This window comes from Moschus berezovskii, chromosome 2 (genome assembly GCF_049115385.1).
Source record: "Moschus berezovskii isolate FMDL1 chromosome 2, NW_MosBer_1.0, whole genome shotgun sequence".
Lineage (NCBI taxonomy): Eukaryota > Metazoa > Chordata > Mammalia > Artiodactyla > Moschidae > Moschus > Moschus berezovskii.
In genome coordinates this window covers 37,971,090-37,990,000 of record NC_142461.1, presented here as the reverse complement: position 1 = coordinate 37,990,000, position 18,911 = coordinate 37,971,090, and the positions used below count along the sequence as shown (strand labels likewise).

Sequence of the window (18,911 nt, the reverse complement as noted above, 5' to 3'; positions counted from 1 at the left end):
TGTCTAAAGAAACAATGCACATACCTTAATTAAAAACTATTGCTCAAAAATACTAATTATCATCTTGGGCTTCAGTGAGTCATAATCTTTTTTTCCAATAGTAATAATAATGAAAAAGTTTGAAACACTGTGAGAACTACCAAAATGTGACATAAAGACACAGTGATTAAATGCTGATGGAAAAAATGGTGCCAAGAGACTTGGTTGATGTAGAGTTGCCATAATATGCAAACCTTTAATTTTTAAAAAATTCAGTATCTGCGAAGCACAATAAAACAAAGCATTATAAGACAAGAAATGCCTGTAAATATTTGTATATTTCAAATAACCTAATAATAAATCCATTGTGCTCCTCTAGTTGCCTCAGTATGCCCATGAACAGAGTATTTATAATTATGACCTTTAACTACCTCACTAGACAGTATGAGGATAGTGAAATATTATGTAAATATATCTGAATTTTTTAGATAAAGTGCACAATGAAATTAATTTATATTGTATAATATATTTATGTGACATTTACATATTCTGGGTGCCTTCAGAGTTTTCTGTTCTTATATATACTAGTGACCTCAACCATAATTGTTTTACAATTGAGACTCTGACTTCTGACTTTTACAGTGAAAGTTTTAAGTTGAAGCTATAAATAAAATATTTATTAATCTTATTTAAGTGAATAATTTAGGATTCCCTGGATTTTACAGTACACTGAGGTAGAATGTCACTTCTTATTTTAGGGTGGCATTTTATTCCTGGATGCTATGACACAACATAAATTGTTAAATTTTCAGTGGGACTATATATCCATAAGGTTTTATTGTTTGGGACCAGTAAGTAGAAGGACCCCCCCCCCCAAATATTTTTCCACTGGAGAGTCTGTATACGAATTTCAAACTCATGTTTCTTTATTCTTAGACACAGGAATACACACACAAATATATACCCACACGTGTATGAGACAATTTCCAACTAGTAACAATACTGATGGATAGATGTGAATTTTTCAAAATATATTGTCTTCTAGTTTACTTCTTTCCTAGTTATCCTTGTACATGAATCTTGATTTTTTTTTGTCAAATTACTTTTTCATAGTCAGTCTTAATATTGTCCTAGTGAGGTGGGTAGATATCAATGGTTGAGATAGAGAGAGGCTGGAAGGCAGGAATATGATGTAATAATGACTAAGATGACCCAGTGAAACAACTCCAAGCTGGAATTCCCATAATGACTTAGAGGCATGCCCAAATCAAAGAAGGAATAGTCTAGGCTGGATAAATAGATATATGAAAGAAACAAAACTTTGATTCTTAGTGAACTGCATTGATAAAATAAATGGAAAGAAAGCACTCCTATCTATATTCTAGTTCGTATGAAAGTTCTGGGCAAAAGTATTTCCAAGCAGAATATTTTTCAAAGCTTTTTAAGAGGTGTCAACAACAGTTTAATGTCTCAGAAGTCAGCTTGCAGACAGACATTTCTGGCAAGGTGTCTTGTTCTAAGTCCAAATGATCAGAACAAGAAGAAGAATGTTTCAAAAGCCTACCAAGGAAAAAGTGTGTTTGAACTCTGTGTCTGGGGAGACCAATGCCCAGTAGACTTTGTTTGAAATCACTCCAGTAAGAATATGTGTAGGCCAGATTAGAAACATTGGCTTAGACTGGCCACTGGGGCCCTATTTACAGAAATAATTTGTGATTATTTCACCCAATTTTGGGCCAAAAGCTCAAGAAATTCTTGGAACACAGGTTTAAAGCTATTTTCCAAGTCAGATGCTTGGACCAAAGACTTTTTTTACATGTCTACCATAGCCTAAATGAATCCTATGAGAGATGATTCACTAAATATATTTATCCTCCTTTATTCTTTTTATACCCTTCTTTCACATATTTTTCCCACCCATTATTTTGATAGGCTCCAATGTTTTCCTGGCCCCGGTTGAGAGATGCTGACCCCATTCTGCGATGTGAGATGGCTTCCACTGGAGAGGTAACTAGTTAATGATCCATGAACACTTTCATTAAATCTACTTCGAAGTCTATGTATGGTTTTATGATCAGAATATAGTAAAATAAGTTAGTAAGTAGTATGCGGGACACTTCTTTTGTGATCAGAATAAGTCTGAAACGGCCTGGGAATTTTGAGCTAAGAAAAATTCCTTGAATTTTGTAGCCCAGAGTCTAAATTCTCACTTACATTTCAACAGTTGACTATACTGTATGTGTGTTTCATTCACGTTCACATTGCAAATTGAGAGCATCTTTCAAATATTTCTTTAGGTGTCCAGGTAAATACCTTGCAGGTCTTTTTATTTTAAGGTTCTCAGGTCTCTCTGTAAAGCACCTCTCATCCCCTCTAATTTGCCTTGCTGTTGTGAAATTAGATCATTGAGCTTTTAATAGCAACATGTAGAATGAATGTTCAACAGTAGAAAGATAACGGGGCCTTAATATGGTGGGATCTGTAGGTATACCAGAACCACTGTTTTTCAAAGCAACTGTAAAAACTATAATGAGACTGACCACTGGATGTCCCTCTTCACTTGTGTTGGAGCCTTTGTCAGCTGGAGGTTTCTTTAAGAATGTGAAATGTGTTTCTTGTAGAAAGCTGTCAGATTCCAGAGAGTTCCCTACATGTCAGTGTCAGGACATTGTATGAATCACCTAGCCCTTGACAGACTTACTACACACAACCTCAGATTCTCATCAGTGCACACCAGAGTGGCAGCATCAGACCGGGAGGCATCATTGTTTCCTCTTGGTGTTGAGGAAAACCTGAGAGGGGAAAAGACTTAATTGCAACAAATATGTGATGTTTTATATGGTTGCCTGGTTACAAGCAAAATCTGTGATGAGAAACCAACTGAGACAGGAAGGGAGGCAGCGAGGAATAAATGGCTATCTTGTTTGCATTTGGACTGATGATTGCCTTCTCTTAGCATCTTTGCTGCTTCTGTTAATTTAATAGACAAGAAAACCTAACTTGAAGACAAGGGACATAACGTTGAATTTCTCTGCCGTTTAAGGAGATCCTCTGATGTTCATCTTGATCCCATGGTCACTCAGTAGCAGGGCTGTTTTCAGCTAGCCTAGGATTCAGATAAGGGTGAGATCTGCTTTCCTTCATGCTGTTTTCTCTGGTGTGGCAAATCTGTTTTCAGCACCTGTGTCCATTCTGCCTCCAGACATACATTATTGGAGTTGTTGAAATATGAACATATGAGAGAATTAGAAATTCAGCCCTCCCCTTCCTCGTAGCTGTTTTAGAAGTACAGAGAGATAATTCCTCTTCCATTATTAGAGTCATATTTCCAAATGTCACTTAGTGTGATGTTACAAGTTCTGTTTTATTACTGAAATCAGAATAATAATTCTAGCTCAGTGAAATCTTAGTTATGCTCCAGAGACATTTTCAATGTTAAAATGGCTTGTTGTGGGATTAAATAAAACTTTAGTTTTTCTAATGATGAGGTGGGGTTGATAGTCTTAATCTTTGTGCTCAGTTGTGTCTGACTCTCTGTGACCCATGGACTGTAGCCCACCAGGCTCTTCTGTCCATGGGGTTTTATAGGTAAGAATACTGGAGTGGTTTTCCATTCCCTTCTCCAGGGAATCTTCCCAACCCAGGGGTTGAATTCACATTTCTTGCATCTCCTGCATTGGCAGGCGGGTTCTTTACCATTAGCACCTCCTTAACTACTGTCTGTGTTTTTGTAGAAAACTGCTGAAACCTTGTGTTTGTATATGCACTTACGATGAAATTGCCTAGGTTCTTTCAGTAGGGTTTGGGTCCCATTAACTTAGGTTGACATTCCTTAAGTTGGTTAGCCAGTACTTGAACACAGAAAATGTTCACTGTGGTGTGAAAAGCAACAGGTCCTGGTGGTCCCCTGAAAATCATAGTCATGAGAACTTTCCTTTGACAGTAAAGGAGTCACTTGCTTAAAGAATGAATTTAGCCATCAGTGTTATTTACTCTAATGGTGATTCTATACCTGTGTCAAATAATGATGTACATGGCAAGGCTTTCTTCCATCATGCTCAGATTAACCCCTTATTCTATAGTTAGGGTAGCTAATCAACTTGTAGTTATATTGTAGTGCTATTACCCTATAGGAAGGCTCTGTATATCCCAACACTATATTAATTTGGATTTTTTTCTTTTCTTTTTTTAATTTGGGCTGTTGTATTAAGAACTGATAGCAAGGTATTTTGCCTCATTTTATGAAGGTAATAATAATGAACAAGTTCCTTTGAGATTTTCACAGATTTACTGAATTTCTTAGAAGGCTTTCCCATATGTATGAAATAACTCCTAACCAATTGATTAGCAGTTACGCATTTGTGCTACTGACCCATGAATTCATGTATTGTTGCATAGTATACATACATATACTATTATTTAAACATTAAGTCGTATTAACATTTGGCAGCTCACCATATTATGGGCCAGAGCTGTAATTTGTATCTAAATATCTCACAGTAGAATCCAGTTATTTTGCTCCATGGAGTGTTGTTGGGTGGAGAAAGAATTGCTTATTCATTCATTATGTTTAATTAAAAACATAAGATACATCTGCCCTAGCCAGACTTTTAATCCCTAGATTCAGATTGCATGGTCTTTGGGCAACTCAATAAAATCTAGCATAGGAATCTATGATCTCATTTGTGTTTCTTTTTTGGTAGGGTTGGGTGACTCATTTGCTTCCTTTTACTTTATTTTTTTCATTTCTTCTAAACAGGTGGCTTGCTTTGGTGAAGGTATTCATACAGCTTTCCTGAAGGCAATGCTTTCCACAGGATTTAAGATACCCCAGAAAGGCATCCTGATTGGAATTCAGGTAGGTAGTGTGTGATTGTGTGCATGACTGTGGACACGTGCTGGGAGCTGGTAGGGGAAGTGACCTTAATGGTGCTAGAGAAGAGGGGAAATATTTTTAAAATTCCACTAAAAAGCCAGCAAATTTGAGAAATAATGGACATTTTTTTCTCTGTATGTTCCTTGAATTTTTGCCTTTTTCTGTTGTAGCAGCCAATGCAAATAAGGGAATAAACAAAAAATAGGAAAGGAAAAAAGCTGTAGTGAAGGATGTTTATTCTGAATGGGATTTAGGGTACCTTTAAAAGGACTCTGTTCTTTCCCTTGGTTACATCTTTCCTGCATGGCTTGCTGTCAGTGCTAGCTCCTTAGCCTCTTAATATAAGCTTTCCATAAAGCTGGTCTCATGGCTTCTTTCTGTGACTGTGTTTAGAATTTTCTCTTCACTTCCCCTTTTGCCAGCTCATTCATGTCTATCCACTCTCCCATGTAAAACTATCATCATTAAATCTTTATCCTCAGCCATCCTCTGTTTCTGGCAGTTTGCTGGATACGTCCATCTGGATGTTTCAAAACCAACATATCCCAAACTGAAATGAATATTACCCCCTCCAAACCTCTGTTCTTTCCTTCATTACATTCATTCACTCACATTTCAATTTCTATTAAATATCAAAGATTCAGAATTGAAGAAGACATGGGCATTATTTGAGAAATTTTCTTAACATAATTAAAAGTTCTCCATGACTGACTGAAAGTGCTTAAGGGGCAGTGGCCTAATGGGCTTAAGAAAGTCAGCCCATCCCACAGTGTAAGTTCATGAAATATTAGTAAACCTTCTAAGTCAAAGCAGGGTATGGTTATTGTAAGTGAATATCTTCATATGATGAAAAGGACATCTTTGGTTTATTATTGCAAGTCAAATGTAAATCTTAGGGCAAAATGGGAGCCAGGAAACTCTTATTACTTTATGGAATAATTATTGCAAGAATATACAAACTATTTGTTTATAAAGTTTCTAAAAATACTAGATGTTTCTCAACTGATCTTTCACTTTCATTGGAGGTTAGCAATCCCTGGGCCTATAAAAATAATAGATGGTCTTATCTATCACCCCTGCCATTCTTTCCATCAGTTCAAACCCTGCACGGTTCTGTACACATCAATAAAATTATAATAATACCAGGTATTTTCAAGTAGTGGGTTATTATTATAGATGCTGTTGCATTAGGGTACCTTAGAATCAGCAAATTAGACTCTGGAAATTGGATGGGTGGCTTTGGAGAAGTTTCTGCAAAGAGTAACTTGGGATTTTGCTTCATAAAGGTGCCAGAAGGGCGATGGAGAACAGTTAGAACAGAGGCTAACAAGATGACTTGCAATTGTGAAGCTTAATGGCAGTTTAGAGACACATCACACCATATGAGAGACTCATCATGTTATAATGGGTATTAAGTATTATTAAGTCACAAGTATGAGAGTATTTGTCCAGCTTCCAGTTATGGCTTAAAGTTTAATGTGAGACCTGGGGGCATTCAGAGGAGACCATGCCCTTAGTCCCTGTCCCCACAACTAATCATAATAGTGCTAACATTTTAAAATACCACTTTAAGAAGGCAGTGATGTATAAAATTGTGCCTTGTTTGGTTCCAGTGCTGCAGGGAAATATAAAGCAAAAATTAATTTGATCCCTATGTAGTACTAGTATGATTTTGGCAACAGTGAACAGAATTTTTGCTTTGTAGGGAAAGAAGGAAGTTCATAGGGAAAAAAGAAGGCTTCTAAAAGCAATGTTCTACCTTTCAGTTTATTTATTTTTTTTTAAAGAAATTGATGTTCTAGCAGCTACATGCATTTTTGCAAAGAATTTTCTTCCTGTGCATGCGTGCATAATATTAGGAATTTAAATATCTACATATTTTAACTACAGAGTTTAAAGTATATTCAAGGAAATATTTAATAAACTGACATTTAATAAAATACTTGCAGCTGTGGTAAAATTAATCATCAAGATTCTAAATCTCTAGAGATAGGTAAGAACCATTTTCTAACCTACTTTATGTGGGAAGCAAAGAAAAGCTGCCATCACCAATAGTCAGTGTATAATCTCTTCATTACTATATGGAAGATTTTAATTTGCAGTGATTTTTTTCAAATGTATAGTCATAAATTTGACTGAACAATATGATAGAATGTGCTAATCAGAGTTAATAGCTAACTCACTGGGCATCTTCTTAGAATGGGATAAACCTAAACTTCATAGCAACTGTGAATAATTAGAATCTATGTTTCAGGATACACTGTACTTAAAAAATCATCTTAACACGGTTTCACTTAGCCAGAAGAATTCATATAAATTCATTCAAAAGACCTTCTTTTCTCTTCATCACCCCCTCCTGAGGCAGCTGCTGTTATGAGTAAAGGATTTAATTGAAGAAAGCTTAACTCTAATTTTTCACAACAGGTTGTAAGACAAAACTAGGGGGAAAAGAGAACTATGGAGGAAAGGCAAAAGTGACTCTGATACAGGAAATATTTCTTCTTATTGTTGGTTGTTTAACACGTATTTTAAGCAGCAGTTTATCGCTAGCAAGTATCAACCACTTTTCAATATTTAATAAATAGATTATGTATGTGTATGTGCATGTCAGTGTGTATACACACTTGTTGGTTATATTTATTTTCCTAATTTTTCTTTCTCTTCTCTTTCTTTTTCTACTCGTTTATGCACATAGACTGTTTCTGTCCATTCACTATTAATGTTATGGTCAAATTACCCGGGAAAATTGAAATATTTTAATAACATCAATCTTCCATAACTAGGGTTTAGGGGGAAAATCAATATTTAGGTTTTATCAAAGGATTCTTGTCAACTTAACTATTACAGGCACTGTGTGTCTACCAAGAGCCTTTTAAAGCATAGATCCTAATATAAGAAAAGCATAATGTAGGTTTAGGTGGCAACGAAATCATCTTTGATTTTCCTGAAATATTTCCAGCCTCTTTTCATCCCATCAGGATTTATTTTCAGTTTCTATGAGTGGGCAATCTGCCTTGTCTTGAAGTTTTCTGGAACACTCTTCAACAATAAATGATTTACTCTAGAGCCCTTACTTGTTTTTTGCCCTCTGATTGGGCTATTCAGTGATGCTCATAGAGAGCCCCCATCCTGACATCTGTGCTTCAGCATGGCTCAGAAACACAAAGCAAGCATTTTATTTGAAAAAGACAACTCCAAGTGACATGAATAACCTTTTATCTTCTATACAGAATCATTATGAACAACCATAGAGTTGTCAATCTTGACATCCCTGTAGAGTCCACAGACATCACACCATCCTAACTTGGCTTTCGGTTCTGTAGCCAGAATATGGATTAATGTGAAATGATAATTGGAGGATATATATATATATCCTCCAATTATATATATATATATATATATATATATATAGGTGGTTTTTTTTTCACTTTTAAAGGACTTTCTTACAAATGTTTTCCAGGAAATAAATCAGCTGTACTTTTCACCTTTAGTAACAAATGGTTTCTTACCTAGGTATTTTCATTTAGCTATTAAATCTGGGGCTACTCAGATGCAAGCTGACAGCTGTAATTTCTTTTTGTAGAGAGGCTATTTTATGTGTCACAAGTGTTCAATACATGTTTGATAGAAGTTTCTAATGTGACTATGAAAGCCAACACCCCAGACCAGAAGGCAGAGTAGTTCCCTGGCTGGAAACTGCCAATATTGTCATGTCGAATATTTATCTTTTCCACTTGGGGACATCACTGAAACAGCTCCATAATGAGGTTCTGACTGGTGTCTGCTGGTCTTAGAGGACTTGCTGACTTATTTTACTTTAAAATGGCAAAAAAAAATTATAGTCTAGTACTCCTCCCTCAACCTTTTTCATAGTGTCTTTGGCCAAGATTAATGCATCTTCACCTTGAATTACAAAATGAATGAAGGGTAGTCCTCTTATCCCCTCTTCCTTCCTATTCCTAAATGTAAACGTGCATCAGAATCACTGGAGGATTTGTTAAACTGCAGATCCCTGGGACGCACTCCCAGAGTTCCTGATTCTATAGATCTGGGGGTAAGGCCCAAGTTTTCATAATTTAAGCAAATTCCCAGGTGATGCTGATTCTCTGGAGGCCACATCTTGAGAACTATTATACCTGTGAAATGGTATTTTAGAAAATTGATGCAATGTTATGTTATCACATGGCCATATATTATATTATCATTATATATTATTATATATCCCATGGATGGAGGAGCCTGGTAGGCTGCAGTCCGTGGGGTCGCTAAGGGTCGGACACGACTGAGAGACTTCACTTTTCACTTTCACACATTGGAGAAGGAAATGGCAACCCACTCGAGTGTTCTTGCCTGGAGAATCCCAGGGACAGAGGAGCCTGGTGGGCTTCCGTCTATGGGGTCACACAGATTCGGACACGACTGAAGTGACTTAGCAGCAGCAGCAGCAGGGGGAAATGTAAGAGATTGAGAATAGTACCTGACTAATGTATCAACAGGTCAAAAAGTGCTGGTTACCTTTATGGTGAGCTTCCAGTGTGCTTTGATGCTTCCTTATGTCTGTTATGTGTTTAGCAGAGGTTCACACGGTAATGTTCCATTTTAGGTGTGCTTGATGAAATTCACAGGTTTATTTAGAATATTTCACATGTATTTGCTATATTTCAAAAAGTCTAAAACACAAAGAAAACCTAAAATGCCATTTAATTCAGTCCCTTGCTTTCTAAGCAGAATCAAATGAGTAAAAGATTGTCCTAATCTTCTGCCTAATCTATTCTTAAAGAGACTGCCACAAAACTCATTAAATTACCTTACTGTCTTGAGTTACTCTCTGATTTTATACTTATTTAATTTTATATCTAGTCATGAACTTCTTGCATCTAAGCCCATTTCTTCCTGTTGGGTCCTAAGTGAGAACGAAAAGCTACTGCCTTGGGCATGGTTACAATTTGTGTTCTAGAAGGCTGTCATGAATAACCTCTGAGCCTGCTTTAGCTGAGATTCATCCTGTTGCATTTATCTTTTCTATTTGCCAATAGTTTCCTCTCATAAAATTGCAGTTCTGGGATTGAGAGGGCCAGATTCTGAAAGAATTTTATATTTGAACATAGTCTTGGGGTCTCTACCTAAGATTTAGATCTTTTCTCAAAAAGCCTCTACAAGTATGTATTAGGAAGTTTTGTGGGCTCAACATTATCAAAATTGTGCAAGGATCTGGATGTTTTATCACAATTCTTAGTTTCTCTGAAACTGAAATAAGATCATATCCATGTCTTTTCTCAACCATTACTAATATAATTTCTAATAGATTATAAAATATTTTCTAGAGTAACCAAATTATATCATCTGTTTACAAACTTTTTAAACAGTTCAAAAAATGTGAAAAATTTCTCATTTGAAGCAGAATGGATATGTTTTTAACTTTGTACAATTTTGCATATTCTGTTTAGCTAGATTACTCAGACATTCATGTTAATGGGGTCAAGGTCAGAAGTTGACGATTGGGTAGGCTACTGAGATTGTTTTCTTCCACCCTGATCACTGTATTGCAAATATGTGCTTTTAGTCACAGGAAGGAAGTGTGTTCAGAATTAAGGAACCCTGATGGCAACAGACAGTCCAGGAAAGGCAAGACCCAGAAATTGAATGGTTCCAGCTGGGGTTTTCAGAAGAGCACACAATTCTAAGAAAATATCTGAACAGCAAGATTGAATATTAAGGAGCCTGGTGGGAAGGAAAACATATATGAGGATGATACTGGTTTGTGTTCTAAGTGTGACAGCCAGTAGAGGAATCGAGGCTGATTCAGAGCTAGAGTGCAGGGACAGGAATATAGCCTCTGTGAGGCTGAAAAAACAATTATTTTAATAATAATAATATTTCATGATAACTATTAATGAGCCAGCAATTGTGCTAAATTGGCGGTTTCCCAGGTGGCTCAGTGGTAAACAATCCATCTGCCAGTGCAGGAAATACAGGTTCGATTGATCCGTGAGTTGGGAAGATCCCCTTCCCAAGGAGGAATTGCCAAGGAATTGGCAACCTGCTCCACTGTTCTTGCCTGGAGAATCCCATGGACAGAGAAGCCTGGAGGGCTACATTCCATGGGGTTGCAAAGAATTGGACACAACTGAGTGATCGAGCACGATCAGTGTCCTAACACTTATGGAGGACTTCACTCACTGAGTGCTCTCAGGGACCCTATGACATTTTGTTATTCAGTCGCTCAGCTGTGTCTGACTCTTTGTAATCCCATGCACTGCAGTACGCTGGGCTTCCCTGTCCTTCACTATCTCTAAGAGTTTACTCAAACTCATGTCCATTGAGTTCATGATGCCATCTAACCATCTCATCCTCTGTACTGCTGCTAAGTCGCTTCAGCCGTGTCCTACTCTGTGCGACCCCATAGACGGCAGCCCACCAGGCTCCCCCATCCCTGGGATTCTCCAGGCAAGAGTACTGGAGTGGCTTGCCATTGCCTTCTCCGATCCTCTGTACTATTATTCCTATTTAACAGTTGAGGAAAGTATATCACAGAGAGGTTAAGTAAGTTGGTCAAGGTCACACAATTTATTGTGGACCATCAAGAAGTAGATAACACTAATATCGGAGTCATTGTTTTATAAATGAGGAAATGGAGGCTCAAATACATTAACTTTTCATACAAGTGCATGGTAAAGACAGAGTGAAATGCAGCTTATTGATTCCAGAGTCCATTCTTTTACTCTTTGCTTTAGAGTAAATGCCCAACTGAGTTCCAAATGATTGACTTGTAGGGAACTTTGCATGAATTGCTAGGTCAAGGCCTAGGAATTGAAGTACAGTCCAAACTTGTTGCTGCTACTGCTAAGTCAGTTCAGTCGTGTCCAACTCTGTGTGACCCCACAGACGGAAGCCCACCAGGCTCCCCGGTCCCTGGGATTCTCCAGGCAAGAACACTGGAGTGGGTTGCCATTTCCTTCTCCAATGTATGAGAGTGAAAAGTGAAAGTGAAGTCGCTCAGTCATGTCCGACCCTTAGCGACCCCACGGATTGCAGCCCACCAGGCTCCTCCATCCATGGGATTTTCTAGGCAAGAGTACTGTAGTGGCTTGCCATTGCCTTCTCCACAGTCCAAACTTAGAATTCAGCAATTAGAACAGGTTGAAAGGCAGAACATCCAAAAAGGCTGATGTGGCATTGAGCACCTAATAGAGATGACTTTAAATTCTCTCTAACCAGGAAAATGATCCATCCAGAAGTAAATCCAGGGGTAAATCTGACTCTATACTCAGACACTCAGTAGATTAAACAATGAGTAAAGGAATTTGAGGTGAAAAAGTAAGACAGTAGAAAGCAAGACAATGTGGATGGAATTTCATCTATATGAGAAAATAAGTAACAGTTTATAATCACTCTAGGAGGATGAAACTTGTCATCTTTGAATATAAAACAATACATGGCATTTCCTTTTATGACATGACAGAGGGCTGTATTGCATGACTAAATTAATAACGTGTATCTAGAAAGTGAATTTTGTTAAATTTCTTTAATTTCAGCAATCATTCCGTCCACAATTCCTTGGTGTGGCTGAACAATTACACAATGAAGGCTTCAAGGTATGTGATATTATTTTTCTTAACTGTTTTCTGTCAGCAATCTATCCACAAAAAAGAATATTGAAGACTATTGGGGAATAAAATCATACAAGATATGACCTCTCCATATGAAAACTATAACTAACTTTATAATTTCAAAGCTTCAATGAAATAAACTAATTAGAAAGACTAGTTTTAAGTTTTAGCACAATTACTACAAACTTAGTAGTTTTGCTGGCTAAAAACCTAGAGAGTTTTCCTAACACAGAACTGGGATAAAGTTTCAATGCATTTCCATATATTTTCCCTTTTTCTTGTTTCAATATGAAGTCATAGTTTCCAAAAGTTACAGGTGAAACTTCTTTGCCATGAGTATCTGCACACAAAGCCTGGTTCTGTAAAACAGAATGAGTCCCAAGGTTCAGGGTGGACCTGTGGTCATGAGGCTTTACTGGTCTGATAACTGAATTTTCAGTCACCAATAACTTTCTTTTTCTCTCCTACAAAAGCAGTTACAGTTGAGGTTATTAATTTTCTTCTTATTGCAAATATTGAAAAAATACTTAAAATGCCTATCACTCTAGATTCTGTCTTAATCTCTATTTCTGACGTCATTTTGCATCTCATATTCACCATTTTTTCCTGCTCTATGTTTTAAATGACTCAAGTGTCCTAATGGGTCCCTTTGCTCCATGAAAGCTTTTCCTTGATACAGTAACTGACTTTTTAAAAAATTTTAAATGCAGCTCTTTGCCACGGAAGCCACATCAGACTGGCTCAATGCCAACAATGTACCTGCTACCCCAGTGGCATGGCCATCTCAAGAAGGACAGAATCCCAGCCTCTCGCCCATCAGAAAGTAAGAACTGGGCAGGTTATTCTGAGATAACAAAATAGATGGAGAATTAGCTTTGGGAACTAGTATGATATAAATATGAGGTTTGCCAGGTGGCTCAGTGGCAAAGAATCCACCTGCCAGTGCAAGAGGCCGTAGAGACTCGGGTTCTATCCCTGGGTCAGGAAGATCCCTTGCAAGAGGAAATGGCAACCCAATCCAGTATTCTTGCCTGGAAAATCCCATGGACAGAGGAGCCTGGCAGGCTACAGTCCATGGGGTCACAAAGAGTCAGACGTGACTGAGCAACTGAGTATGCACACACGCATGATATAAATATATCACCTTACCCTATTGCAAGTCTTCTAAAAGTCTTTTTAGTTAACCAATTTAAAATGAGGAAATTTGTGCATAATAGTAAAACTTCCTTCTCATGAACTTTGCTGTTATTGTAAAACACATAATGCCATATATATGCATGGTGATATGTAGCATCTTTCAAAATATTTCCAAGTAAATGTCCATTCCTTTGACAGACAGCAACCAAGAGCTCAGTGATGACAATCATGGGCCCAAAGAAAGTAATGCAGTGCTTTGTGTTTTAAGTCAACTTGCATTGTGTATATATGTGTATATCAAGTGTAAGATTAACCAACTGCATTTCACTGAGGTTGTGCATCAATAAAACAGTCAATTTATTGAGACCTTGCTACTTGAAGGGCGCTATGGGGAGAGATATGATAATGTCACCTATTAGATTACCTGATTTGCCATTCTTTGATACGGTTGGTTATTATGCCTTAGGCTATTTCTTCATTAGGTTTTGTAAGACATTTATTTCAGCACACTACCTGAACCTCAGGAACACTGATACATTAACACATATAGAACTATGTGGTGTAGATACATAGGAGATAATTCTCAGTTGCTCCAGGATGTTACAGCCTACTGGATGGCTAAGTCCTAACTAACAAACAGTATATGATATACTATCTGTTAGGGCTCTTAAGAAAGTAACCTACAAATCATTATCAAATTAATAAAAGAAGGCAAATTATTCCAATGATGCTAGAAGCCTTTGTTGTCATTGTTTAGTCGATCAGTTGCGTCCAACTCTTTGTGACCCCATGGACTGTAGCCTGCCAGGCTTCTCTGTCCAGTGGAATTTTCCTGGCAAGAATACTGGAGTGGGTTGCTACTTCCTTCTCCAGGGGATCTTCCCAACCCAGGGATCAAACCTGCATGTCTCGTGTCTCCTGCATTGGTAGGTGGTTCTTTACGACTGAGCCACTAGGGAAGCCCAGAGGCCCTTCTTAGGGCTTTGTAAAACAAGAATTAGTACTGCTTCCTGCTTTTGACATTTAAATATCTCCTAATGTTTATCACAGCCCTGCAGCAGAATGTGAAGAGGTTTATTTGAAAATCAGGCAGCCTGTATTTCATAACATCAGCTGAGACACTAGGAAGCAGGCAGTGAAGTAAAGTTGATCTGAAGTGGTGTGAGGGGTGGGGAGTGGAATGGCCTTCAGTGCTGGAAGAACCACCTCCTTGTAAAATAAGTAACTGTCTCTCAAATTACCAATTCTTGCCATCAGTAACATTTTAAAGATAAAACATATATTTCCATTTGATTAGTTAGACATTTAACAGCATTCTTTCAAGAACACAATAAAAATATTATAGCCCCCGAATGTGTATAGTTTGAACATCTGCTTAGGAATAAAGGAGGGCGGGTGTCAGTCAACTCAGTATGCCATTGACTTGAATGGTTTTGAGGGTAATTTACGTTAGTAGTTTGAAAACTAATTATAAAATATACATCGTCACTTGCAAGCTTGTATTTATTTTGTTTATTTCTCCAGATTGATTAGAGATGGCAGCATTGACCTGGTGATTAACCTCCCCAATAACAACACTAAATTTGTCCACGATAATTATGTGATTCGGAGGACAGCTGTTGACAGTGGAATTGCTCTCCTCACTAATTTCCAGGTATGTTCTTTTCCTCAAACGTAGTCCACATGAGGGTTTTTATTTCTGTGCCTCTCTTAAGAGTACACATCTCTCTTCTCTCTTTCTTGTAACTTTCAGAAAGTAGAAGAATTTCTAAATAATATCTAAATTAATGGTCTATTATGGTAGGTCACGGCCTGAGACAGGTGGTGATCAAGGAGTTGAGATTACCAGAAGCCATGGATAACCATGGTTCTCTCATTACACATACAAATATCCTCTAAATAAAAAGTGTGGTGTGACATGTAATAAAGGTATGCAATTTTATTCCATTTTGTCTAAATGAAAGGCACCACATTAAAAGCAACAGGTTAATGGTAATTGAAAATACAGATATAGTGCAAGCACTTGTCCAGTCCACAGGAAATGATTACTGAAGGCATGTTCTCTTCTACTTGAACATGACCCAACAAATTTATCACTTGGAGAACTGTTTGTCAAGACCTTATATATTTCTGATCATTGTATTTTTTCCCCTTGAGTCAGTTTTAATTTCTGTGAAAGGTAGGGGGAAATACGCTTATTCATGTTGAGGTCTGAGATAGAGGAGAAAGTCCCCATGAAATAAAAATATTTGTGTCTTTCATCCCATACCCCTTTGAAAATCAGGAAGAGAAACTGTGACTTTTTGCTCCTGCTTCATTGAACATTCACTTTCATTTCATGTGTGTTGCTAAGATTCCTACCCTCATATTTTCAGGTGACCAAACTTTTTGCTGAAGCTGTGAAGAAAGCTCGCAATGTGGACTCCAAGAGTCTCTTCCACTACAGGCAGTACAGTGCTGGGAAAGAACTATAGAGAAACAGAGACACCTGTCTCCATTCTTAAATCAACCTAAGCCACTTTTTATCTAAAGGAACTGATCTGAAGCTTTCTTTCCTAGAGACAAATATTGATATCAAACTTAATTTCAGTGTACTTAGGTATGCCTTAATATTCTTTTCTTTCACAATTAAATTGTTGTCAGTCACCTTTTAAAAATTTTAGAGAGTCCTCCCTAAGTAACTGTTCTTCATGAGTCTTCACTTATTAATGTCTTATTTTTGGTAGGCCAAGTTTATCTACATGCTTCTTTGCAGCTAACATTGTATAGTGGTGATTAATGATGATCAAGGTAGAAAAAGTTGCTACTCTGTCTTCTGAACTCTTTCTATATATCCTTTACAGACACTATTGTCAGTTTTAAACAGCATCTGCCATACTCAGGACACTTTCACATAACAAGGCAGAACATTCTAAAAACGGTTCAAATGAAATATGGATTTAATTTAAGAACTCCTCCATCATGGTGTTTGTGTATTGTTTCTTTTCAGTAATCGTTCTCTCTGGCTTATACAGGAATATCATCATCCCCTCCTACAGAGCTGAAATTGAGAAGTGTAGCAGAGGTCTTTAAAGTATGGATTTCTTAAAAGGATACTGGTTTGCAATTTTGTGTTTTGTAGTATGTCAGCAGATGGTGGATACCACTGAGGTTTTGTTCTTGTTTCTCTTTGGATTTTTAACCTGAGCCAAGTGAAATCTTCAGATTTATGCCATCTCTGCCATGCCCCTCCTTTCTGCCCACTTTGGAATAACTTGGAAGTTATGTTCATTCCCTTCAGAGTATAGATTCTGTTGATCTACTCAGTCCCCTGATGCAACGTTAAGTTTTATACATTTTAGGCACAAAGTCCTTGTTCCTTCTCCATACAAGAAAAATCTTTCCTACAGGGCAGCCTTTGTCACTTTTAAACTTTTTGTGTTATTACACATGCTCTAATTGTGAATTTTTAAATAAAACACTATTGAGAGATAAGACAGTGGTATTCTTGCATTTATTTATTCATTTATCTTTATATTGATCCACAAAATCTGTTCATTTCTCTGGTGAAACAGGGCTTGGTTCCAGGATTATATCTTTTTTTATTCTTTTTTCCACACAAAGCCCTATAGGGTAAGAGCAATTTATATTAAAAATAATGAAGCTTAAGCTGTTAATTTCTCTTTTTTTCCTTCTCCTATCCCTTGCTTATAAATCTCATAAAAAATTCATTCTCTTGTTACGCGGTTATATACTACCTTTGATCTGCATCCTTTCTTTTTTTAATATTTATGTGGCTGCTTTAGGTCTTAATTGCAACATGCAGAATCTTCGCCGAGTCATGCAAGATCTTTCATTGCAGTGCCCAGATTCTCTAGTTATGGCACATGGGCTCCAAGTTGCGTGAGCTTCAGTAGTTGCGGTGCACTGGCTTAGTTGCTCCAGAGCATATGGGCTCTTTGTTTCCCTTCCAGGGATCACATCCACTCTCCTGCATTGGCAGGCAGATTCTTAACTACTGGACCAGTACGACGTGCCCAGATTCTTTCAAATATATAGCTAAAATCACGTACTGACCAAAGATTTCCACACATATATAATAAAGCTTAAAAAAATGTCTTGTGTAACACAGAGAAAAGTATTTGAAGGCAGTCAAAGGCTGATCCATGTTGTCAGACAGTATCAAAGGCCGCGGTGGCACCATAGCTAGCCTAGAAATACCACCTAAGACGTGGATTTGTAAAGTTTCTAAGATAATGAGGACAACATGGCTTTTATCCCTTCCCTTGACGTAGACCTACACAAAGTCTTTCAGAATTGATTTTATCTTATTTCCCTCTTTTTATGGCCTCGGTTGAGACCTTCATTACTTTTTCCTCACAAGATCATGGCAATGCACTCCCTGATCATCCATTCATTTTCCTGAAAATATTTAATGAGTTTCTGAAAGTTTTAGTGTATAATATACTATGATCCCTCCTACACTGACTAGTCTAGTACTTTTCTGATGCTTTATTACTCTGCACCATCTCATCACGAGCCCCAGCATAAGTAACTATTGGTAACATTATGGAGTACCCGCTATTCCTCAGGTAGTTCTAAGTCCTTTATATGAGTTAACCCATTTAGTCCTCAAAATATCCCTATGAGTAGGTGCTGTCATCTCCACATTACAAATAAAGAAACTCAAGTACCAGGAGTCAAGTAACATGCCCAGAGTCACAAAAAAATGCAGTTTCATTTTTCTTTATATCTTGTATTTTGATGAAGACGGATATGTAAAAGAATTCATTTCTTTTTTTTCTTTTTTTAAATTTATTTTAATTGGAGGCTAATTACTTTACATTATTGTATTGGTTTTGCCATACATTGACATGAATCTGCCCTGGGTGTACATATGTTCCCCATCTTGAACCCCCCTCCCACCTTCCTCCCCATCCCATCCCTCTGGTTCATCCCAGTACACCAGCCCCGAGCATCTTGTATCATGCATCAAACTTGGAATTCATTTCTTATGGTGAAGAAAACACTTGCCTGCAGAGATCAGGGAAATGCTTTTCTGGAGAAATGGCCTGTCTTGTACCATGTGTTGTCAATCTCCAGGTAGACAAGAGGATAAGCATGTTAATTTGAAGAAATTACAAGCAGTATGGTATAGCTGGAGCTCAGGCTATGTTTGAAGAGAAAGGACTAAGGGCAGAGGTTGAGACTAAATTTTTGGTTGTACGTGTTTGAATCACAAAGAAATTTCAAAACTTTTTATTTGGAAAGAATTTTGGACTTAAAAAATTGCAAATATAAAAATTGTTCACGGGTAATATTTTATCCCA

The 18,911-nt window shown here is 37.3% G+C and overlaps 1 protein-coding gene across 1 annotated transcript in view; it reads left to right on the top strand.

The window, feature by feature from the left end:
- CPS1 (carbamoyl-phosphate synthase 1) overlaps nucleotides 1-17,000 on the top strand; it is a 145,976-nt gene extending 128,976 nt beyond the window's left edge. The window contains exons 33-38 of the mRNA XM_088842007.1: nucleotides 1,912-1,986; nucleotides 4,739-4,837; nucleotides 12,391-12,450; nucleotides 13,176-13,288; nucleotides 15,127-15,256; nucleotides 15,978-17,000. Of these exons, the coding sequence (XP_088698133.1) occupies nucleotides 1,912-1,986; nucleotides 4,739-4,837; nucleotides 12,391-12,450; nucleotides 13,176-13,288; nucleotides 15,127-15,256; nucleotides 15,978-16,076 (576 nt within the window). The 3' untranslated portion in view covers nucleotides 16,077-17,000. The remainder of the gene's footprint in view (nucleotides 1-1,911; nucleotides 1,987-4,738; nucleotides 4,838-12,390; nucleotides 12,451-13,175; nucleotides 13,289-15,126; nucleotides 15,257-15,977) is intronic.
- Nucleotides 17,001-18,911: the final 1,911 nt, after the last annotated feature.